Source organism: Mytilus edulis, chromosome 4, assembly GCF_963676685.1.
Source record: "Mytilus edulis chromosome 4, xbMytEdul2.2, whole genome shotgun sequence".
Lineage (NCBI taxonomy): Eukaryota > Metazoa > Mollusca > Bivalvia > Mytilida > Mytilidae > Mytilus > Mytilus edulis.
Window position 1 is genome coordinate 97418975 of NC_092347.1, and position 25564 is coordinate 97444538.

A 25564-nucleotide genomic window follows, 5' to 3' on the forward strand; every position below is an offset into this window, starting at 1 on the left:
AAACGATGTTAAAAGAATCAGGCAATTTTGAATATTGGAAGGGATATTTTCCGTAGAAGTTTTGTGAAGAAACAATCAAATAGAGATCGAGTTCATTGAAAAATAAATCAATTTACTATTTACTGAATACTAATAGCTACATAAACATTCCTTTTTTATGTTATAGTGATAAATTGTCTACAAAAATTTACACTTTATTTTATACTTCTTCCAGCGGAATTATATTCAGAACTTAGATTATAACGGAACTTCCAAATCATGACATTGTTGCGTCTCTTTGTGACACAAATTTTAAATTAATGATTTGTTTTCGTCTGTAACATAGATATTGGCCCTCCGGTATATAATATTTCGAGAATTGACGTATATCATAGCAAGATCTAGCGACAAAACTGTAACGCAATTTTTATTCCAGTAATTTTTTATTTAAAGTGCATTTCAGTCATATATTTCTTGTTTGATTTTTTGTTGAATTTATTTGTATGTTTGATTGAATTGTCTAGATAGTTGTGTTGTATTCCTTTGATGTGTGTTTAGACTGTTTTGGCTGCTAAATCCCAATTATTGTAATATTTAACTATTATATCTAATTGGGTTGCTCATTATATTTGTCAATGTAACAGTTATCAAAGATTCCAGGATTATAATTTAGTACGACAGACGCGCGTTTCGTTTACATAAGACTCATCAGTGACGCTCGTATCAAAATATTTATAAAACCAAACAAGTACAAAGTTGAAGCGCATTGAGGATCCAAAATTTCCAAAAGTTGTGCCATATACGGCTAAGGTAATCTATGCCTGGGATAAGAAAATCCTTAGTTTTTCGAAAAAGCATAAGTTTTGTACACCGGAAATTTATAGAAATGACCACATTATTGATATTCATGTCAACACCGAAGTGTTGACTACTGGGCTGGTGATACCCTCGGGGACGAAACGTCCACCAGCAGTGGCATCGACCTCATGGTGTAGACAGTTATCAAAGTACCAGGATTATAATTTAGTACGCCAGACGCGCGTTTCGTTTACATCAGACTCATCAGTGACGCGCGTTTCGTTTACATAAGACTCATCAGTGACGCGCGTTTGACTTTCGTTTACATAAGACTCATCAGTGACGCTCGTATCAAAATATTTATAAAACCAAACAAGTACAAAGTTGAGGATCCAAAATTCAAAAAAGTTGTGCCAAATACGGCTAAGGTAATCTATGCCTGGGATAAGAAATTCTTCGTTTTTCGAAAAATTTATAAGTTTTGTACACCGGAAATTTATAAAAATGACCACATTATTGATATTCATGTCAACACCGAAGTGTTGACTACTGGGCTGGTGATACCCTCGGGGACGAAACGTTCACAAGCAGTATAAAAAATTATACACAATTTTTATACTAATGGGAAATTTATCTAACTTTTAAACTAGTTTAATTCAACGATTTTCTCTGCAAAATTCATGTACTAAATCAGGAATATAAAAGTTGTTTTCACTCGTTTGCTCAATACTGTGGGATCTAAGATGAGTTTATTGTAAATATTGTTTTATTTTGTCAGATTTCATGTACATTTCCTTTTTGAATTTGCATTGGAGTTTGTTTTTTTCTTTTGGGTATTTTGTTATACCTTTTTTCAGTTGCATTTCATATTTTTGTTTGACGATATTTTAGATTTCAGTCTTGATAGCAGTTCTTATTAGATAAATAACAAATGCGCTTTATTATGCAAAGTAAAATCTTATTATAAAGTATAATTAGTTAAATTGCAAATACACGAATATCTAAGAATTCGCAAACACTATAAAATTTTAGTTTTTTAAATTAAAACTGAAAGCATAATACTTTTTTTCTGTTTGATTTGCTTCAATAAGTAAAAGCTTTCATTAAAAGAGGCGATGCATTTTTTTTAACGTGGAAAGTTTTATTGCAGTTTGTTCATTAGTTATATAAAATTTTTCTAGCTACAAAGTAACCTTCAACACTGTAATAAATTGAGTCTCATAACTCTAAAACAACAAAGTGAAAACCACCAAAACTTATTGTTTAGAACATTTATTTTGATGCAAAATATGAGGTCAACGAACGTTTCATTTTACATTATAATAAAGCTGTCTCTTTGAGTCTTGTTGCTTCAAATGTTACATTTAAATCTCGCAGTCAGGAAATCAGGCTATTCCTCTTTATTGATGCTTCTACAAACAAAAATAGTTTAACATATGAGTATTGAAATATTAAGTCCTTCCTTATGTTCGTGTCACTGTTTGTGGTCTAAACAATGTGAAATTATTATAAGAGTTAAAAAATAAAACAGAAGGAAAAGGCAGGCTCGAAGCAAGTGCGAATAGTTTTGATTTAGTTCGACATAAGATGAATTTTGTTTTAACCATGACGGGTTAATAAAGTGTATATTTTTTATTGCAACCGTTTTCTTTGTTTTCATATAAATCGATATGGTGTGTGCACATGTGTAATAGCTTATTGGTTTAATAAAACAAATAATGATAGCTATTTCAGACGAAGTAAACAATATTCTAGATCCAAATTTTGTACTCTATAGTTTAGTGTTTTTGAAAGATTTAGACTTATTTGCTTCACTTTTTATATATTCAAATTATGGATTTGATACATTTTTTAATCATAGATTCTAAATATTTCTAAATCAGAGATTTAAAATATCTCAAATCAAAGATTTAATCATATATTGTTAAAAAAAACAATATTAGATTGCATACATTTTTAAATCAAATAAAATCAATTTTTTTTTTTAAATATTTTCAAATATTGATTTAACGTTTTGTTGAGAATTGGTTTATACGTTTTTAAATCAAGTATTCTGTACATTTGTTTATCATATGGTTAAAATATTATTGTTCTTTGGTCACTTAAGACGAAATAAGGACATATTGTTTTAACCTAGGCCTAAATAGATCTTTTTATGAGCAATAAATAAATGCCGACAGTGAAAATAAACATACCAGTATTGGTTATTTCTATAATTATTGTTATGTCTGTTGCCTCCTCTTGGTTGTCTAAGAATGTCCATTTGCATAATAGTTGCTCCATGTCCACGTCGCATATTATTTATTCTTACTTTTCCTCCGCCTGCTACGTCCATTACTTTCCCTACCATACCAGACATACGCATGTTCTTCATCATACCAGACAATTGTGGAGCAAAGACAGTTCTTACACCGCCATTACGTGAGTTCCCCTGGCTACCGTAACCATATCCCTGTCCGTAGTTACTGTTGCTAGACCCTCCATAAGTAAAGGAATTTCCTTTACTCTGACCTTTGCCATATGAATCTCCATAACCCTGACCTCCACCATAGGTAACTCCATAACTTTGACCACCACCATTTCCATAACTCTGACCACCACCATATGCGTTTCCATAGCTCTGACCACCACCAAAGATAATTCCAGAACTCTGACCACCACCATAGGCATTTCCATAACCTTGACCACCACCATAGGCATTTCCATTACCCTGACCTCCTCCATAGGCATTTCCATAACCTTGGCCTCCCCCAGAGACAATTACATAACTCTGACCTCCACCGTTTCCATACCCTCCATATCCTCCTCCTTGGTTACCATTGCCATAACCATAACCGTTTTGGAGATTACGGTTGTAGTAATCGACGTAAGTGTTTCTAGGGTTAACAATGCCTGGTCTTGGTAAAACTACTGATGGCATATACCTTGGACCTGGATGTGGGAAGTACCCAGCGCTGCCTCCGGCCTGTTTCCATACACTTTCGTCTAAAGGGTTTGGGTCGTATTTCTCACCAACAAATTTGTAGTTCAGCTTGGTGGCACAACTAGCACTTATCACACAAGCAATAATGAGCAGAAGCATTGTTGGAAAAATTGTTCAACCTGCTAGAAAAAAAAATCTTTATTAAGTTATATAATTTATAGTTTAAGTGCCGTTATGAATTTTCTTTTGTATATGCTTTCCTTTGATTCAAATGAGTATGAATTGAACATGAAGATGTCTAATAAAGGCAACAGTAGTATATCGCTGTTCGAAATTCATCAATCGATTAAAAAAATCATTCCGGGTTACAAACTTAATCTGAGGGAAGCACATCAAATATAAGAGTAGAACTACGACACAACAGAAACACAACACCAAAAAGTAACAAACACAGAAACAAACTATAATATAAAAATGGCCATTTTCCTGACTTGGTACACGACATCTTAGCGTTTCCATTTCTAGTTGAAAGATGTGTTTACGTTTATATATTTTCTCCATTTGTATGACAAAGATTGATATCGGTATAAATATTAGAACCGGTACAAAACAGATTTATAAATTATAACAATTTTTAATTGGATCAAACAACAATAAAGCTAAAGTAGCGCTAACAGAAAATAACGTGTACATAGTATTGATTTAACAATCAGTGATGGACGAATATCAGTCTTCTAAGGTATCATCTACCACGAAATCACTGCTTTTATAGAATTCAAATACAACATACTGACTGAATTTCCGGATCATCATTATTGTACATGTACTATAGCTAGAGTACTTTGTAAATCCCTGTATAAAAATTGGTCGGTTTGGCAATTCTAATTATTGTCTGTTAGTTTTTATCCTCAGCTAAAGTCTTTTTTATTTATTTTGCTTCCGTTAGATTCAAATAAAGTTCATAAAGTTTATCAAGAAAAACGTGTCTTGTCTGATGCACGGAACTCGTAGTATTTCTTTTTTTTTTCAGAAAAAAGTAATAAGGTAAAAAAATACTCACTTATAAAGTTCCAAATTTTTTAGACTGCTCTACTACTTTTTTCAGGTGAACTTTACTTTTATAGTGATACGTAATATCACATAATAAAAGAGCGTAATGCATTTGATGTCCATGATAATTAAAATTGAGTATACAAGATGAATTAGAACTAATAAATTTGATCTTTTGAACAAAATAAATCGTGTGTTACATATCATTAAACTTTGACTGATACAAGACAAAAACAGATTTATTATTAATTTAAGATAAATAACTTTCTAACTTAATATCAATCTTTTTGATCGATCTACATGCATATAGACTCTAACGCTGACGCTGGTAAATTATAGAAGAGAAAATAAAAAAAAGTTCAAGAATATTATAAAAAAATTTAGGTCTTGTCTAATCCAGCATATTAGTTTGCGATTAATCATCAAAATATTGGTTATACAAATTATCTACAGAGTTATTCTAGAATCACACTTATGAGCGTCACTGATGAGTCTGATGTAGACGAAACGCGCGTCTGACGTACTAAATTATAATCCTGGTACCTTTGATAACTATTTCTGCTTTGTATACAGATATAAAATTATAAGTTTGTAAATGAACTGAAATTACATGAAAGTAAGAAAAATCAATGTTGTGCAAGGCAAGGGTCTAGAATCTATAAATTTAATTTCGAATATATACATGGTTATTTTCGTATTGAAAAACAAATGATTATAATTATGATTTCTCATAAAAAGCTTAAAGCAAGGAATTTGAGCTAAAACAATTTGTACTTTTTTTTTCACTATTCCTTATTGCCAGTCGATAATTACGAATAAAAACTTCAATATTTTATTTGTTCGGTGTTATCATCTACCATTAAAGCTTCAACCAAAGGCAATATGCTTCTCCTATAACTTCCACATAATGTAAGCTCATATAAGAATAAGTCTTTACAATAAACTCATCATAGATACGAAGCCTAATTATTCAATATCAATTGGTGTTTGTTTTTCGTATCGACATTAAGTAATTAAACGTTTATTCTTTCGTCAGTCTTTTCATATAAAGCCACTTGGAATACGTCTTTTGTTCCAAATATCACGATAAATAACTTTATTTTAAAGTCATCCGATCATACAATCTATAAGTGCGCATCTTCCGTTCCCGACAATCTTTCCATTTATCTTCGACTTTTTTTATTTAAAAAAATTGACGATGTTAAGACAATAATAGAAACACAGGTTTCATAGTTTCCAATACTTTTAGGTCATTCATGCAACTTAACTGTATCAGATATTTTCGCGGGAATTTGTTGATCTCAACACATCACAACACACTAGACGTCCTTATTATTATAATGAAATGTAACAAAACTATGGAAAACCTTTACTGATTTCCGGGATTCCTTAGCATGTGTTTAATGGGAAAGTAACATGTTCCGAGTTTACCTAAATCTATTAACCTTATTTTAAGTGCTTACATAGTCTACAAAAATAATTATAAGACACGTGGGTTTACCTCTTTGAATACATTATTTTCTTTATTATGCTCTAAAATCAAGGCAAAAAAACATGTCCAATAGACTAATAAGAAAAGTAATGTTTTTCGTTTTATAATTTATATTACTTTATATTTTAAAAGTAAGGCTTTTAATTGATGAATTGCAACCAATGACTCGTAGAGTACAATCGCAGTGTATCTAATGAGGGACAACAGGAATAGGTAATTTGAAATCAATTTTAAATTTAGGTATGTGTCAATGGTAATTGAGCGGCTGTGTCTACCAGTTTAAAAGAAATATCTTTGATGTGTTTTTTCATTCTGTGCTTACAGACATTCACCTAGCACGGTAAGATTAATCTAGTTGTCTTGTAGATCTTTCTTTTTTTCCAATTAACCTTAAAAATTCGGGGTTTTTTTTCTTAAAAAAACTTCTTCTTTTTTTTTAAACATAGACATTGTGGCTTGCTATTTTTAACAATACATCTTATGTTTGCAGTAAGGTCACAATTTTCCAAAAAATATAATGATTATTGGTATTTAAATATAATAAACTAGTCAAAGTTCTATGAAATTTACATGTGGAACAGGATCTGCTTACCCTCCGGGGCACCTGAGATCACCCCTAGTTTTTGGTGGGGTTCGTTTTGTTTATTCTTTAGTTTTCTATGTTGTGTCAAGTGTACTATTGTGTGTTTGTTTGTCCATTTCATTTTTAGCCATGACGTTGTCAGTTTATTTTCGATTTATGAGTTTGACTGTCCCTCTGGTATCTTTCGTCCGTCTTTTGCAACATAACGAGTACTAGTATAAGGAGAAGGCTGACTCTATAATATGTAATCGAATTTATTATTTCGTCTTAAACTTTATATAAAAATATTTTATTCAATATATGTTCAGTAAATATCCTTGTGGAAGTGTTACAGTGGTCTAGGGCAATAGACACAATGAATGTGGTGTTGCTAAGATGTATTAGATGCATGGGTTTAAATCACACTGAGGAAAATACAAAAAAAAAATTACGGAAATTTCCAGATCTTACATTGGTGGGCTTAATTAAAGAGAAAGTAGTATATGAACTATGGTATTAACCCTGTTTAGTCACAGGTTATCCAACGACAGTAAAGTTATCTCATTTTTATACCTATCTATATTATGTATATATATTTGGTCTTACATTTAGCTCACCAATGTAAGATCGACAAATATTTGTTCTTCCCTCAGCGAAATCTAAGCCAACATAAGAATATTCCTGGCAACACTACCTGTATAAATATATAGTTAAATAACTGATAACCCTCATCGCGAAACTTTGTCAGGATCATGCTCAATGTCTTAGAATGTACTTTTTCTAGATATTTTTATCGAAATAAAGAAGATCATCAGACAGAATTGTTGTAATGCTTTTTTAATATATTAATCATCATTATTTACTTTTTTAAGTATTGAAAGTAAGACAGTTTATATACACTTGAACGGTAATTTTGAAATTGCATACTTATTATTAAAGGTTTCATCATGAATATATTTATCCTTGTCCTGTGTGTTTGTTATGCGGCAGTTGCCAATGGAAGCTCTAAATACAAAGGCCCAACATACATAGATCTTGGTGTTACCAGATTTCTACCAGCGAAGTATAGTAAAACCTGGAATGAACAAGACAAACCGATACCATATTTCACTGGTCTTCCACAACATTTACGTGGACAAGCATTTGCACTCGCAGTAGATAGCCCTCTTGTAAGGATTGGAACCGGCGGTGGCATCGGTGGTGGACTCGGAGGTGGACGTGGAGGAGGACACGGCGATGGAGGTAGAATCGGAGGTGGACGCGGAGGTGGTAGTGGCGGTGGATTCAAAGGTGGTCGCGGAGGGGGAAACGGAGCTGGAAACGGCGGTGGACTCGGAGGTGGAATTGTAGTTGGAATCGGGGGTGGACGTGGAGGTGGACATGGAGGTGGTAATGGCGGTGGATTCAAAGGTGGTCGCGGAGGGGGACAAGGAGGGGGAATCGGAGGTGGACGCAGAGGCGGATACGGTGGTGGACTCGGAGGTGGAATTGTAGTTGGAATCGGGGGTGGACGCGGAGGTGGAAAAGGAAGAGGTGGACAGGGTCCAAGCTATGGAGGACAATACGGCGGACAAGCAACAAACTATGGTGGACAGGGTTCAGGATATGGTGTCACCTATGGTGGACAAGCTCCAAGCTACGGCGGTCAATATGGCGGACAAGCAACAAACTATGGTGGACAAGTTTCAGGATATGGTGTCACCTATGGTGGACAATCTTCAAGCTACGGCAGTCAATATGGCGGACAAGCGACAAACTATGGTGGACAGGGTTCAGGATATGGTGTCACCTATGGTGGACAAGCTCCAAGCTACGGCGGTCAATATGGCGGACAAGCAGCAAACTATGGTGGACAGAGTTCAGGATATGGTGTCACTTATGGTGGACAAGCTTCAAGCTACGGCGGTCAATATGGTGGTCAAGATACAAGCTACGGTAAGACATATAGCAAACAGAGTGCAAAATATGGGGGAAAATATGATCAAACTTATAACGCACAGTCCGGAAATGTATATGGTAATATATATAAAAGAGGGACGAAAGATACCAGAGGGACAGTCAAACTCATAAATCGAAAATAAACTGACAACGCCATGGCCAAAAATGAAAAGGACAAACAGACACACAAAAGTACACACGACACAACACAACATGAACCCCACCAAAAACTAAGGGTGCTTATAATAATAAAGCTTTCAAATAGAGCCAAAAGTTTGCATAAGATATAAAGTTGTAAGAGATCACATTCTCAAGAAACATTTGTAACATCAAAACATAAAACTCCACACGAAAATAAAGCATTATAAAGAAAACATACATACTCTCTTTTTTTACTAAAATTGACGATTAAAACTGATCGGAAGATAGACTGAAATATTCTTGACTTTCAAAGTCGCTAATTGATGATGATGTTCAGCCATCATCGAATCAAATCGTAAAACAATTAAAACATTCAATTTTTTAGTAAAATTAGTATGTGTATAGACAGGTTCATTACTTGATGCGCGAAACTTGAACTATTATTATTTATTGATAGTGACTTTCTTGGATTCATAGAACAGCTTTTCACTTGCATTAATGGTTCTTGATTCGATCCAGTAAATAATTTAGAAATAAGCTAATGAAATGCCTATACAAGGCGTTTATTGGTGTCAATTAAAAAAAAACTGCAAAGGTTTTTTCAATAGTCAGCACTTGTGTTGACATGCAGGGCAATTATATGGTCATTTTTATAAATAAATGTCTACAAAAGAATGAATCATTCGAAAATCATAGGATTTTCTTATCCCAGTCATAGATTACCTTAGCAGTATTATGCACAATTTTTTGAATTTCGGGTCATCAGTTCTTTTCAACTTTACACTTGGTTTGGTTATCTTACTATTTTGATATGAGCGTCGTTGATAAGTCTGGCGTATCAAATTTTAAGCCTGGTACCTTAGATAACTCTTAGGTTATGAGTTAACCAAAGTGCACCTTAGTGTTTTGTCTCACTGTATAAAAGAGGGACAAAGTAAACAAAACAGTTAAACCAAAAATGTGAAAAAAATGTCCTAATTCTGTATAATTTCCTCTTTTTTAGGCAAAAATCAGCAATACGGTTCTAAATATTAAAGCGAGGTAAGATGGTTATAACTGGCAGCCAAATTGTACGTTACAAAAAGGTTTGCAGATTCAAGGGAAAAATCATAAATCATAAATCAAATGATATTAATACTGACAATGTATATGTATTTAAATCGTGTACACCAAAAATACAAAAAGGGCTTTTATAGCACACAATATATTCAACAGAAATTATTTTTCAACATCATTGACCCAATGTTGCATGCTTAATGAGCTGAGCATGTCGTCTTACGTCTGACCACGGTCTTTCTACTTTTTCTACATTTTGGGTTTCAATTGATAGCATACAATATAGCAATATATAAATCCATTGCGTCTGGAATACCCATACTGATCACAATTCCAATTTCTTCCGTGTACAATTTCTATTTTTGACTTTTTTACTTATTATGTCCGTTTGTTTTGTTTACACACCGTTGCCATTATAATGGAATTCTATGCGCATGTCATACAGGTGAGAGGATTAGCTAGCTATAAACCCAGGTTTAATCCACCATTTTCTACATAAGAACATGGCTGTACCAAGTCAAGATATGACAGTTGTTTTTCATTCGTTTTATGTATTTGAGCTTTTAATTTTTCCATTTAATTAACGGCTTTCCGTTTTGAAATTTCTCGGAGTTCGGTATTTTTGTGATTTTACTTTATCTACTGATCTCTGTAACCGATTCCAGATTCATTTACTCTTTCAATAGCACCATTCTTTGTCACGCTGTCCGGCAAAAATCAGAACTATCTTTTGTTGGGTAATTTTTTTTTTAAATGTCATGTATTTAGTATGAAGCTAATAGCAACAACAAATATCAAGCAACTTCGAAATTTCTTATCCCATGTATTGGGAATTTGAATTATATCGAGAGCTTTTTATGGCCTCCATAGACCCTTCAGTATCGTTTTACCATGTATCTCTTCAAAAATAGAGGTTTTGTTAATATATGGAAAAGGGGAGCTTTTGTTACTTTAGTAGTTACTTCTTTATATTACAATGTTTTGAGCTTGCAAATTGAGAATATCAACTCGTAGTACAAGGGTTTGAAGATGCAAGGTTACGGAGATTATTATCGAGTCCGTCAGTGCCCGTGTACCTTATTCTGTTTTATTCCAACGATCGAAAACTTTGTTGTCAAACATATTTATAAGCTTTTAGCTTCAGTAACATCTCTACCCATTAAGCAGTATCAAAAGGAAGAAATAATGTGTAACCGAACTTAACAACCTTAAAAATATCTATTTAAACCATCAAAACATATGACTATCACAAAAAGTTTGTTCTATGCAGTTTTGTATGGTAGAAATTTGAGAGAAAAATACATGTAGAACAAAAAATATATTCGGCTCAAATTAACTATCAAATCTAAAAAAAAAATGCACTATTATCGCTGATCAAAAAAAGTCGGTGAAGTTTGAACAATATTTATTCGGTAAACATCTTTTGAAATTATGTGAAGCGATTTCCATTGTTTTATTATATTCATTTTTTTACATTTCAGAAATCAATTAATATCAACGACATAACTGGTGAAGAAAATTGTCCTTATATGTATTATAGCATATATTATTTCATTATATATACCATTTTAGACGCCCGAAGATGTTTTAAATAAACAAAATATTTCTAGGATCTTTAATGTTTTATTTAGCCTAATTAAAAGTTTATTGACTGTATTTTGAGAAATACATTTAATCTTGACAAATGGTTTTGCTAGCTATAAAACCAGGTTTAATTCACAATTTTCTACTTACGAAATTGGTTGTCCCAAGTCAGGAATATGACAATTGTTATCCATAAGTTTGATCTTTTGATTTTGCTATTATATTAGTGACTATCCGTTTTGAATTTCAGTATTGATGCGATTTTACTTTTTAGTTTTTTTAGTTTAGGATTAAAGATCATATGTCGACCTCCGAATGCATGTTGAACAGTAGTTGAAACTTGTCTTGCCTAGGTCTCTCGTGATATAGAATGAACATGTATAGAACTTTAATAGGATGAGAAGTCTGAAAAATGATTTTCAACGATCAAAGATAAAGAAAAGTATTCAGCCACTGAATTTCTAAGTACTTTAATTGTAATTGCATTTGGTTTAATAGACACATGGATGTGTAAAATCATCACACATGAGCCTATCGAGTCTACTAAATATATAAATTATAACATACGAAATTGTAATATTTTATTCACAAAGCTTGTATTTGCAATTCAAATGAAAACATATTACAAAACATACTTTCAAAATGTATAAACATTGAAAATTATTAACATTAGAATGGAAACACCTCTAACCTAGGTTTCTCACACTTGTTTTTAATATCACTATCCATAAACTCTTTCGAAAAATCAGTAACTTGCCCCTAAGACCACTTACATATGGTTATTCCATAGATAAAAGATATAAACGAGCTTTATCGGTTCCTAGTATATTGAATCTAGTAACTTATTTTTTGTGTTATTAAAATTTGCTGTTACAAAATATTAGAAATTATTTTAAATTAAGGAATGTATCTCCCTCATGCATAGCTCTGATTCCTTTCACGGATTTGGCTATACTTTTTGGACCTTTTGAATTATAGCTCTTCATCTTTTATATAAGCTTTGGATTTCAAATATTTTGACCACGAGCATCACTGAAGAGACATGTATTGTCGAAATGCGCATCTGGTGCAAGAAAATTGGTACCGTTAATGTTATTACTACCACTGGGTCGATGCCTCTGCTGGTGGACTATTAGTCCCCGAGGGTATCACCAGCCCAGTAGCCAGTACTTCGGTACTGGCATGAAAATACGGATTTTTTTGTGTTATTAAAATTTGCTGTTACAAAATATTAGAAATTATTTTAAATTAAGGAATGTATCTCCCTCATGCATAGCTCTGATTCCTTTCACGGATTTGGCTATACTTTTTGGACCTTTTGAATTATAGCTCTTCATCTTTTATATAAGCTTTGGATTTCAAATATTTTGACCACGAGCATCACTGAAGAGACATGTATTGTCGAAATGCGCATCTGGTGCAAGAAAATTGGTACCGTTAATGTTATTACTACCACTGGGTCGATGCCTCTGCTGGTGGACTATTAGTCCCCGAGGGTATCACCAGCCCAGTAGCCAGTACTTCGGTACTGGCATGAAAATACGGATTTTTTGTGTTATTAAAATTTGCTGTTACAAAATATTAGAAATTATTTTAAATTAAGGAATGTATCTCCCTCATGCATAGCTCTGATTCCTTTCACGGATTTGGCTATACTTTTTGGACCTTTTGAATTATAGCTCTTCATCTTTTATATAAGCTTTGGATTTCAAATATTTTGACCACGAGCATCACTGAAGAGACATGTATTGTCGAAATGCGCATCTGGTGCAAGAAAATTGGTACCGTTAATGTTATTACTACCACTGGGTCGATGCCTCTGCTGGTGGACTATTAGTCCCCGAGGGTATCACCAGCCCAGTAGCCAGTACTTCGGTACTGGCATGAAAATACGGATTTTTTTGTGTTATTAAAATTTGCTGTTACAAAATATTAGAAATTATTTTAAATTAAGGAATGTATCTCCCTCATGCATAGCTTTGATTCCTTTCACGGATTTGGCTATACTTTTTGGACCTTTTGAATTATAGCTCTTCATCTTTTATATAAGCTTTGGATTTCAAATATTTTGACCACGAGCATCACTGAAGAGACATGTATTGTCGAAATGCGCATCTGGTGCAAGAAAATTGGTACCGTTAATGTTATTACTACCACTGGGTCGATGCCTCTGCTGGTGGACTATTAGTCCCCGAGGGTGTCACCAGCCCAGTAGCCAGTACTTCGGTACTGGCATGAAAATACGGATTTTTTGTGTTATTAAAATTTGCTGTTACAAAATATTAGAAATTATTTTAAATTAAGGAATGTATCTCCCTCATGCATAGCTCTGATTCCTTTCACGGATTTGGCTATACTTTTTGGACCTTTTGAATTATAGCTCTTCATCTTTTATATAAGCTTTGGATTTCAAATATTTTGACCACGAGCATCACTGAAGAGACATGTATTGTCGAAATGCGCATCTGGTGCAAGAAAATTGGTACCGTTAATGTTATTACTACCACTGGGTCGATGCCTCTGCTGGTGGACTATTAGTCCCCGAGGGTATCACCAGCCCAGTAGCCAGTACTTCGGTACTGGCATGAAAATACGGATTTTTTGTGTTATTAAAATTTGCTGTTACAAAATATTAGAAATTATTTTAAATTAAGGAATGTATCTCCCTCATGCATAGCTCTGATTCCTTTCACGGATTTGGCTATACTTTTTGGACCTTTTGAATTATAGCTCTTCATCTTTTATATAAGCTTTGGATTTCAAATATTTTGACCACGAGCATCACTGAAGAGACATGTATTGTCGAAATGCGCATCTGGTGCAAGAAAATTGGTACCGTTAATGTTATTATTATTTGTTAATAATATTGCTCTATTGAGGTAAGCGTGCTTTTGGTCTAGTGGAAGTTTGAAGTATGTCTTGTCTCAAAAACACCAGAGATATATACACTTTTTAATGCTGAATCTTATAATTGTGTCATCTTATATAAAAATGCAGTGCTAATAACACAATAGCAGAAGCATCAACTTTAGAAGAGACAGACAATTCAATCCTGCTGCGCACTTCATCAAGTTAAGGCTTTATTTCTTCCAGTGGTGGCGCTGACGGGGGTATTTGTACTGAGAAATCCAATGTAGCAAATGTTACCTCTGCATAGCTAGGTGGTAGTATCACGTCGGAATCAATCATTTTATTTTCACCTGTAAAAAAACAATTATCACAGTCTCTGATTAAAACATTAAACCCTATAACAAATTAGTTATGATCAATATGATTAAATGATACCCATACAATGCTGAGTTTTTGTCTTACTGTGAATCATGCAAATATTAAACAGATCAACACACTGTCTCTGTCATTGCAAAACAAAGAAACCTCAGAACGATACCACTTGATAGATAATTTTTTAACAACACATTCACATATTTAGAGGATATTTTTTAGTAAACAATCCCCATTTTGTCTTACTTATCCACATCACTCACTATCACTGATAGGACAGGATTAGAGAATGACTTTTGAATGATTTTTTTTTGTTCGAGTTTGTCCTGTTTGATCCTACTTTTGGATTAAAAAGAGGGACAAAAGATACCAAAGGGACAGTCAAACTCATAAATCTAAAACAAACTGACAACGCCATGGCTAAAAATGAAAAAGACAAACAGAAAAACATTAGTACACATGACACACCATAGAAAACTAAAGAATAAACAACACGAATCCCACCAAAAACTAGGGATTAAACGCAGCAATGGTGCCAATGCGCTTTTCTGAATTCATCTACATTAGCAACGTTCTAGACCCTCACATCAAAGCCAATGATGTAAACTGTCCATTTTGCAGTTAGTGCCACATGGTTGCAGTGACGTTTGGGGGGTTTTAATGGACTTATTTGTTTCAAATTACTGTAATACAACTTTACTACAGGAATGAAGATATTATGAACGTGTTAACAATTTTAACTCAATTATATTCCAAATTGATAAAGAGATTTATTTTGGAATTATTATTCCACTTGTTACACTTATAGCAACTGTAATTTAACCCAAAGCTTTTTAATGATTACAGAAATTGTACTTAAAATCTTTCTTTGATGCTGTATAATATTGATAAAGGTTATAATGATATAATGTCATCATCATATGTATACTGTCAGTTAACTGCTAGTAGTCTTGTTATTTATGTATTATTGTCATTTTGTTTATTTTCTTTGGTTACATCTTCTGACATCAGACTCGGACTTCTCTTGAACTGAATTTTAATGTGCGTATTGTTATGCGTTTACTTTTCTACATTGGTTAGAGGTATAGGGGGAGGGTTGAGATCTCACAAACATGTTTAACCCCGCCGCATTTTTGCGCCTGTCCCAAGTCAGGAGCCTCTGGCCTTTGTTAGTCTTGTATTATTTTAATTTTAGTTTCTTGTGTAGAATTTGGAAATTAGTATGGCGTTCATTATCACTGGACTAGTATATATTTGTTTAGGGGCCAGCTGAAGGACGCCTCCGGGTGCGGGAATTTTTCGCTACATTGAAGACCTGTTGTTGACCCTCTGCTGTTGTTTTTTATTTGGTCGGGTTGTTGTCTCTTTGACACATTCCCCATTTCCATTCTCAATTTTATGTTATTTGCCAATTCGTTAGTTCATAGTTTGAAGCCAGGCTGGACATTTTGAAGATTGAATTTAAGCAAGGGATAATATCGTGTCTACCTGTACTTTTTGTACACTGTTGCGTGGTATCATTTAATTCATTCACGAAGAGAAATTGAAAAACTTGATGTAAACTATGTTATTGAAATTTTCACCTTTCCTGTGTAACGAATCTGGAATACAAAAAAATTTCCAAAAATAATATTAATACATCTTATCTTAGAACTTTCATATATCGAAAAAACAATGTGAACCATTTCTAAAAGAAGGAATTCCACAGAGGATATGCCTAAAATAACTATATACTATTTTCTTTTTATACTATTTAATTTCTATCTATGTGACGTTTACAGGATGTTAACCTAACCATGTGCCTTTCAGGGTAAGGATTCGGTCCCAGTACTTACAATCTTTCAATCGTTTATAGGTAGATTTAACATAGATAAGGGTCCCAAACAAATTACTAGTGTATTGTAAAACCAATCATGTTCACGCATCGTGGTCAATATAATGAAATTTGATGCAATAACATTAACGGTACCAATTTTTCTGCACCAGATGCGCATTTCGACAAATAATGTCTCTTCAGTGATGCTCGTGGCCAAAATATGTAAAATCCAAAGTATATATAAAAGATGTAGAGCTATAATCCAAAAGTTCCAAAAAGTATAGCCAAATCCGTGAAAGGAATCAGAGCTTTGCATGAGGGAGATACATTCCTTAATTTATAATAATTTTTAACATTTTGTAACAGCAAATTTAATAACACAAAAAATCCGTATTTTCATGCCAATACCGGAGTACTGGCTACTGGGCTGGTGATACCCTCGGGGACTAACAGTCCACCAGCAGAGGCATCGACCCAGTGGTAGTAATAACATTAACGGTACCAATTTTTCTGCACCAGATGCGCATTTCGAAATTTGATGCAACTGTCATACAAGTTAGAGGTTTAGGTAGCTATAAAACAAGGTTCAATCCACAATTTTCTACATAAGAAAATGCCTGTTACAAGTCAGGATTATAATAGTTGTTATCCATTCGTTTGATGTGTTTGAGCTTTTCATTTTGCCATTTGATTAGGGACTTTCCGTTTTAAATTTTCCTTGCAATTCAATATTTTTGTGATTTTACTTTTTTCGAGTGTTCATTTGTGCTTTTGTAATAATTTTAATCAGAAACTTGAGACAATAGTAAGGGAAGTTAAATAAATAAATGATTCTTGTATTATAATGTCGAAAGATTCGTTCACCGGGGTTAAAGAACAGATCATATCCATAAGTCTACCCTTGATATACAGAACAAAAAATTCTAACCAACATACCTTCGATTAAAAGATTTTGTTCTCTAATAATTGAGGCTATATCTGCGACTGGTATAGTCTCGTTATGGTTACATGTTTGACTTTCTGTATTAAATGCTGGCGGCTCTATCTGTATCACCGATGTGTCTGATTCAACTTCATTGAGAGGTAGGTGGTCACTCTTTTGATTTCTATTTTCAATAGTTATTTCAAGCCCTGAATCTTGACGAGTTGATCCTTCTAAATTGGAACTGGAATTTGTACTAGTGTTCGAGGTTAAATTTACCCCCAGTTCCGAACAATCTTGAAATGAAAATTGACTATCTGTTTTAGGAATTTCGAAATGCACCGTATGTAATGCATGCGATGATTCATTCTTAGTTAATGCACATATCTCTGTGTCACCTCGAATTTCATCAAACAAAGATTCGTCAATTATGCCATCTGTCACAGAGGATGCAGACGACGGACTTGTTCTTTTTCCAAACAGACGATCACAACAATAGTCCTCCTTGTCGAAACACTTTGCAAAACAACTACAGCAATACCATTCTGTCCAATGACGGAAGTCGCTCTCGTTATGTTTCTTACAGAATAAGACACAAAACACAATAGCAACAACCACACAAGCTACCACGATCAACACAATGGCAATTGGACCTATAAAATATTTCTCATTAATGAGAAATGTTGATACCAATGAAAATAATGTATAATTTGTATAGAGGTGTTTAGATTTCCAACGTCTACATTTTTACGTTTGTTGCTATACATAATATATTTGTTTATTCGTTTTTCGTCTAGTTAATAAATCAGTCTGTTAGTTTTCTAGTTCGAATTGTTTTACATGTGTCATTGCGGGGCCTTTTATAGCTGACTATTTGTATGGGTTTTGGTTATTGTTTAAGGCTGTGCTGCAACCGATAGTTATTAGTTATTATGTAAAATTGTCTGGTGGAGAGTTGTCACATTGGCAATCATATCGCATCTTTTTATTTTTAGATATGTGGCCGTAACATCAAACCATTGTAGACGAAACGCGTGTATGATGTACAAAGTTATAAGACTAGTACCTTAGTACCTTTGTGGAGTGTTTTCCTATCCAAATATCTATAATTAATAAATCCTATAATTGTGATACGAATATCGAATATTTACCTAACAAGTCAGAATGAGACAAAAATAATATTCCACCCTCTTAGCAATCCACGCTCAATACCCCGTTATACCTTCGACTAATATTGCATGCTCAAGACTTAGCAAATAATTCATAGAATACCTAGTTTTATATGAATAGCTACGCAAAAACATAACATCATAAATTATGGGATTTATGTATTCATTGTGTTCTCATATGGTTAGAATTGTACTTCATGGGCAACACTTTTATAAAAAAGTATTTTTCAGGGTCATGTTTTCCTTATATTCTTTTGTATAAAGATTCTAATTTACCACTTTCAAATGTGAATCATATAAAAAATAACCACAAACCAAAGTGACCGTGTTCAAGTTTTATGTTGTGTAAATTCATTAGTCTATAAACTTAACGGTATGATACTCATGTAATGATGTCTCATTTGAAACCGTATATAGATCAAAGGAACGTCCACTTTTGTAAATACGTACCCATTTTATGCCAAACTGTGCATTCCTTCTGGTAGTTTTTTCTGGGTATAGATTTTATTTTGGGCGGCTGTTTTATTTCTGTAAAAAGGGAAATTGGAAACATCTTTGAGTAAACTGTGTTTTAACTGTTTGAACAATATAAACACGTGTATAGTTAAACATGAACAAAAAAATAAAAGTATAAAACCGACTAAGTATTTCTTCATTAAAACATGAAAAGAAATACAGCTTCCAATTCCCTTTTGGCAAAGTTCAGCTATAAGTTATGTCTGCTTGTGATACGCGTTAACCTAGCCATTAAACAAGATAACCCTCTAGTTTTTTTCTTAAAATGTCCTTACCTAGTCAGGAATAGGACAAATGATATCAAATAGTTCGTTTCTATGAATGTTCGCGTTTGTTATTGTTGCACTTTAGTGTTTTTCTCTCTTATAGTTATATGTGTTTCCCTCGGTTTAAGTTTGTAGCCCGGATTTGTTTTTTCTCTCAATCGATTTGTGACTATTGAACACCGGTATACTACTGTTGCCTTTATTTAATTAAGTTTACTTTTGGCTATACAGTCTGTGGATATATGTTCATCTTTTGCTTCTCAAACCTTTGTCGATGCTAAAGGGATATGTAGAACATTTTACACTGGGTTTTAAATTATACATTTTGTGAGTCCCCTTTAATTAAAGAGGGACGAAAGATACCAGAGGGACAGTCAAACTCATAGATTGAAAATAAACTGACAACGCCATGGCTAAAAAAATATTACTTGACATATTTTGCTAATTTTCATTTTGAAACATGGCTGTATCGTGATATCGTATATAATGTAATAAGTGTAAGGGGAACGAAAACAATCCAAAAAGTAATAGTTTTGGCTCCTACCATGACAGTAGAATTATTTTTTATTATTCTATTGTATTATTGTTACTTTTCATATATGATATCTAGCTTGTGCAGTTACATATGCATGTTATTCTGTTGCGCATATAATGCGACTGTGAATTTTCAATAAAAGTTTCAAGCTTTTAAAAATTAGTAGATGTGATAAAAGATAAGAATGAGGGAATAAAATACTCTATACCCATTAGTGCATCGTATTTAAAATATTTTAAAAACAAGAAGGTCTGTCAAATGATTATTATTAACGCAAACTCTGCGCTCTTAGAAATCGATTGACAGAAAACAAATCCGGGTTACAAACTAAAGCCGAGGGATATACATCACAATTATAAGAGGAAAACAACGAAACAACAGAAACACTAAAGTGTAAAACAAAACGACAATGTAAAACACACAGAAACGAACTATATATAAGATAACACCTGACACAATGAATGGCATCCTGCAACATATTAATATCATTAATAAAAACAAATGTCTTATCAGTAACAAAAGAATAAACAGCATTTATATCACTTCCCTGTGTGTTTATTTCACAATTAAATAAAGTTTTACTAAAGAGGCAATGATATATGAACATTTAAGGGTGCATTTTTCTTGGTCATTGTTGTTCTATGTTGTGTTTTGTGAACTATTGTTTGTTGGTGTAGTAAGCCGAAGTGATCGAAATAACTACCGACCTTCGGCAGGAAAACTAGCAAATATAGGTAAATAAAGATAAGATTCGAATGCACCTACAGAGTGTGGGCTTGATATCAAAACTTCGGTGTTGACTCGCTAGTGATACAATGGCTTGACACAAGTTATACAATACCACTCAGCCACAGAGGTCCGCAATTGCAAATCGATAAAATTGATGAATAAGAAATCAATAATTTCGCGATTTTTATTTGATTACAAAGCAGTGGTTCCGCTAAGCAAAAGAAGTTGACAACTTACAACAGTTGTGTCAAATACTTGACGAGAGTAAACAAAGTAGTCATCTTTAATAATTCTTAAAATAATCTTCTCTGTTATCTTTTGATAATAAAAAAATCAATAATGTTTTACTCTATTAAAACTTACCTTGAACCACAAAATACAAATGTAAACATCCTCATTTTAAATGCTATAATGATTATAATATACTTGTAAATTCAAGTTGTCATGTTATCATGTATATTGTATAATCGGGTCGTGGGTTACAACAATCCATAACAAAAATCATGAATATTTTCAGTTATTTACATTATTTTATCAAATTGACTAAACGAATGTGACCAGGTGACAGTGTCCTTAAATTTTAAAATATAAACGTGTATAAATAAATTTACAGGTATTTTAAATGCGTAAAAATAATGAGGTTATTGTAGTCGGACAAGTTTAATACATAGTATCAACAATTTTATTCAATAGTTGTAAATTTAATAGTCACTAAAGTCATTCAAGACCTGATAACAATAAATATTTACTTCTAAATATGTTTTACAATTGTAATTAAAATATTGAATAAAGGGCTTTTTATATGTATGCATAAATACTCATAGCATACTTCAGGGTAACCATAAATTTACTTGGATTGGGAAACAGGCTAAGATTGTGCAACCCCTTTCCAATACGGTATAATATTTAAAAATACGCGACATATTATGATATACACAAACATAATGACTAAATACCTATTTGTAAAGCTACCTCACAGCTGAAGGGAAGAATGTTTTATAAATGATAATGCCAAGTTGCTAGGTAACATATAATGATAAACTCAGTAAAATGTGTTCAAATGAATTTTCTTTGTTGACATAATTTTATGTTTTTATAGTGAGTAAGATTATAACACAATGTTGACTACTGTATCCCTATTATTACCATACCGTATTTGACACGACGTTTTGGAAATTTGAATCTATACTTGTTTTGCTTAATTACTATTTTTATCTGAGCGTCACTGGTGAGTCTTATGACGCGTCTGGCGTATCAATTATAAGCCTGGTAGCTTTGATAACTATTTGACTAATTTATCTACTTTGACTGTTTGTTTTTATTTAAACATTGTTGTCAATATAATGGAATACTTCAAGTGAGAGGTTTATCTAGCTATAAAACAAGGTTCAATCCACCATTTTTTTACTTTAAAAAATAACATGTACAAGTCAGGAATGTGACAGTTGTTTTCCATTTGTTTGAGGTGTTTTAGCTTATCATTTTACCATTTGATAAGGGACTTTCCATTTTGAATTTCCTCAGAGTTTGGTATTTTTTTATGTGTCTCTATATTTTGATATTTCACAGTATTGCATACATTTGTTATTTTCTTACTTTAATTCCTCTGTAATACATGGGATATTGAGAATAAAAAGTAAAATCACAGAAATAGACTAGTGAACTCCGAGAAAAATTCAAAACAGAAAAAATCAAATGAAATTGTCACCTGGTTTGATTGAAAATTAGCGTGAGTCTATGAAGTGCTTGAAATTATAGACATATATAATTAAGATGACAGTGGTTTATCGATTTTCAAATCTCGTAAATCGATTAGAAAGAAACAAATCAAGGAAACACGCAAATCGCTTGAACCCCAAAACATGCAAAAGGAGCGAGACAAAGCGTCGTCTGCTAAGCTAAAAAAAAAAAAAGCTATTATCCATTTTTTTTAAAATCCTGTTCTCTTCTTTGACGATCAACGGAATTGGGGGTCAGCGTAATGCGCCTAACAGTTCATTGACAAGAAATAAGAAAATATATGGTCAACGTCATGCGTTCAGTATTATAAAATGTAACATGAAAATCTTAAAATACTTACATTTCCGATATCAAATGTATAATCTCTCTATGTATGTGATCATTTAGTGTATTGTTTAGAATGTTTACGGGTAAACGAACTGTACATCAGGTATTTGTAAATATGACATTTAAATTGCTTAAGTGATCTGGAAATGCAAATTTTGAATTTAAATGCGTAAAAAGGAAATAAGATCAAGGGTGAAAATTTAAATATTTCTTTTCAGCTATACGAAGATAAGCTATAATAGAAAAATCTTTATTTCTGTGTGTTTATTAGGTTACGGTCTGTGTCAATGTAAATGTTAAATTGAATAAAATCATTCGTTCTTTTCTTTTTGATTACTACGTGTTTTGAAACATATAAAAACCCAATGGTTTATTTAAAAAAAAAGAGCGGCATATATTTTGAACTTTAACGTTCAAGGAATAAGATAAAAGTTATGGAAGTCCTTCGGATGAAAAACATGAATGTATGCTCTGGCCGAAAATAAATGTAAAATAAAGGCAACAAGAGTATACCGAAGTCATAAATTGATTAAGAGGGGAAAAAATCCGGGTTACATACTAAAACCGAGGGAAACACATCAACTACAAGTGGAAAACAACAGAAACACTGAAGTGCAACAAAAAAAACAAAAACGACAATGCAACACACAAAGAAACGAACTATAAGATAATATCTTTAGTTTTCCTGACTTTTTACAGGACATTTTATGGTGTGTTGAACCTGATTTGGGGGCAAGCCAAACCTTGCGCTCTTATGACAATGTTAAATATAACACTAAAATGACAACATTACATGACAGCCGAATTTTGCTAAATTTCTCTTGGAATTTGTAGCTAAATAAAGGCAACAGTAGTATACCGCTGTTCAAAACTCATAAATCCATGGACAAAAAACAAAATCGGGGTAACAAACTAAAACTGAGGGAAACGCATTAAATATAAGAGAACAACGACACAACATTAAAATGTAACACACACACACACACAGAAACGGATTAAGCATTAGACAAAATCCTATGAGAATAACAAATATAACATCAAAACCAAATAGATGAATTTGGGATAGATAAGTACCGTGACACGTCTTATAGTAATGTGAATTAACACTAAAAAATAAAAGAAAACAAACGACACAACGGAAACACAACGTTAAATGTAACACACACAGAAACGAACTATAATATAACAATGGTCATATTCCTGACTTGGTACAGGACATTTTTATAGGAAAAAATGGTGGGTTGAACTTGGTTATGTGGCATGTCAAACATCCCTCTTTTATGGCCATGTGAAATATAACATTAAAATGACAACACAACATTACAGGACTACAATATAAATAAATAGGAGAACACTCCAAGGAAAATTCAAAACGGAAAGTCCCTAATCAAATGGCAAAATCAAAAGCTCAGACAGTTGTTATCCATTTGTTTGATGTGTTTGAGCTTTTAAATTTTCCTCGGAGTTCAGTATTTTTGTGATTTTACTTTTTAACAAAGTATGCCATATGTTTTCACAAAGTAGTAAATTTATAGATTACATTATCTTTTTTTTATGGAAAAGCATTGTGGATGATTCTGTTTTTGACTTTAGGCTAGTAAACAGTTTCAGTCTTTCTGAAGACCCTCTTTCACTGGGGACAATTTTTTTTTCAATCTAATGGTCAATTCCTTTGTAGAACATTCAGCTGAAATATTGCTTGTGCTTTTAAAACAAGTTGACTGATAATTCGGTCAAGGTTGACTTTGTAGATCTTGTCTTTGAAATTACTAATAATGAACTAATTTAGTTTTCAAAATACATTACAGAAAAGTAAAACATAATTTAATGAACAAAAACTACAATACAGAGTCAACCAACAGTTTCAGTATTCTTATTTGAAGATCTTGTCTTGTGGAAAATATTCGCTATTCAAGAAAGAGGAGAACGATGCAAAACTCAGATTCAAACTCATAAGTTAAAAATAAACTGACAACACCATGGCAAAAAAAGAAAAACAACATAGACAATTTAAGACTGAGCAACACAAATCCCACCCAAAAAAGGGATGATCTAGAAGGGTAAGTAGATGTGGCACCTGTAGTAGGTCTTGTCTCTTGCTGAAAATTTTTGCTATTTAAAATTTCTAGCTTTCTATTCAAGATACAAATGACAAATCAAGTATGCTGAAATGACAAGTCGACTATGCTAAAATGGCAAGTCGACTATGCTGAAATGGCAAGTCGACTATGCTGAAATGGCAAGTCGACTATGCTGAAATGACAAGTCGACTATGCTGAAATGGCAAGTCGACTATGCTGAAATGGCAAGTCGACTATGCTGAAATGGCAAGTCGACTATGCTGAAATGGCAAGTCGACTATGCTGAAATGGCAAGTCGACTATGCTGAAATGGCAAGTCGACTATGCTGAAATGACAAGTCGACTACACTGATATGAAAAATCGAGTCTGGTGATTTGTAAAGTTGCTTTCAATTTTTTGCTGCAAAGCTTGTTTGATTAAAAGCAATGATGAGATAACAAAATTTGCATTTTTAATATATGGCTTTACAAGTGGTACATAAGTGTTTCTCTTTTCTCATATTTTATGTAGATTAGACCCTTGGTTTTCCTGTTTGAATTATGTTATACTAGTAATTTTTAGGGTCCTTTAAAGCTTGTATGTTGAAGGCTTACTTTGATCTATAATGATCAACTATTTAAACATTGTGACTTGGATGGAAGTTGTCTCATTGGCACCTTATACCACATTTTCTTATTTGTATATAAAAATGTTCATACATGTATATCAAAGAAACCA

General features: G+C 32.9%; 3 protein-coding genes across 5 annotated transcripts; 1 reads left to right on the forward strand and 2 right to left on the reverse strand.

Moving 5' to 3' along the window:
* Positions 1 to 2033: 2033 nt before the first annotated feature.
* Positions 2034 to 4861, reverse strand: LOC139521186 (keratin-associated protein 6-2-like). Of its 2 annotated transcripts, none has more exons than XM_071314507.1 (3): positions 4761 to 4861; positions 3089 to 3882; positions 2034 to 2189 (listed from the first exon to the last, which is right to left on the reverse strand). In XM_071314507.1, the coding sequence occupies exons 2-3, from the start codon at positions 3857 to 3859 to the stop codon at positions 2178 to 2180; spliced, it is 783 nt and encodes a 260-aa protein (XP_071170608.1). In that variant the 5' UTR covers positions 3860 to 3882; positions 4761 to 4861; the 3' UTR covers positions 2034 to 2177. The 2 variants fall into 2 exon arrangements, with proteins under 2 accessions (XP_071170608.1, XP_071170607.1); XM_071314506.1 differs by having other exon boundaries at positions 2973 to 3882.
* A 3256-nt stretch (positions 4862 to 8117) lies between these two features.
* On the forward strand, positions 8118 to 11551 carry LOC139521636 (uncharacterized; the record flags this gene model as incomplete). The annotated part of the gene is made up of 3 exons (XM_071315117.1): positions 8118 to 8739; positions 9887 to 9924; positions 11421 to 11551. Coding segments are annotated over 2 exons (654 nt in total), but the record flags the coding sequence as incomplete, so codon positions are not given.
* A 538-nt stretch (positions 11552 to 12089) lies between these two features.
* On the reverse strand, positions 12090 to 22897 carry LOC139521187 (uncharacterized). 2 transcript variants are annotated; one of them, XM_071314508.1, is made up of 5 exons: positions 22779 to 22897; positions 19103 to 19180; positions 17498 to 18136; positions 14360 to 14723; positions 12090 to 12364 (listed from the first exon to the last, which is right to left on the reverse strand). In XM_071314508.1, exons 2-4 carry the CDS (start codon positions 19104 to 19106, stop codon positions 14596 to 14598), a joined length of 771 nt encoding a protein of 256 aa, XP_071170609.1. In that variant the 5' UTR covers positions 19107 to 19180; positions 22779 to 22897; the 3' UTR covers positions 12090 to 12364; positions 14360 to 14595. The 2 variants fall into 2 exon arrangements, with proteins under 2 accessions (XP_071170609.1, XP_071170610.1); XM_071314509.1 differs by lacking the exon at positions 22779 to 22897 and adding an exon at positions 21062 to 21295.
* Between the last annotated feature and the right edge of the window lie 2667 nt (positions 22898 to 25564).

What these genes read in the sequence shown, in the direction of transcription:
- LOC139521186 (XM_071314506.1), bottom strand. Translation starts at nt 3,859, where the DNA reads ATGCTTCTGCTCATTATTGCTTGTGTGATAAGTGCTAGTTGTGCCACC.
- LOC139521187 (XM_071314508.1), bottom strand. An exon ending in ACAAAATCTTTTAATCGAAG is followed by an intron (nt 14,724 to 17,497) that starts GTATGTTGGTTA and finishes GTTTTTTTACAG; the next exon opens with GTGAAAATAAAATGATTGAT.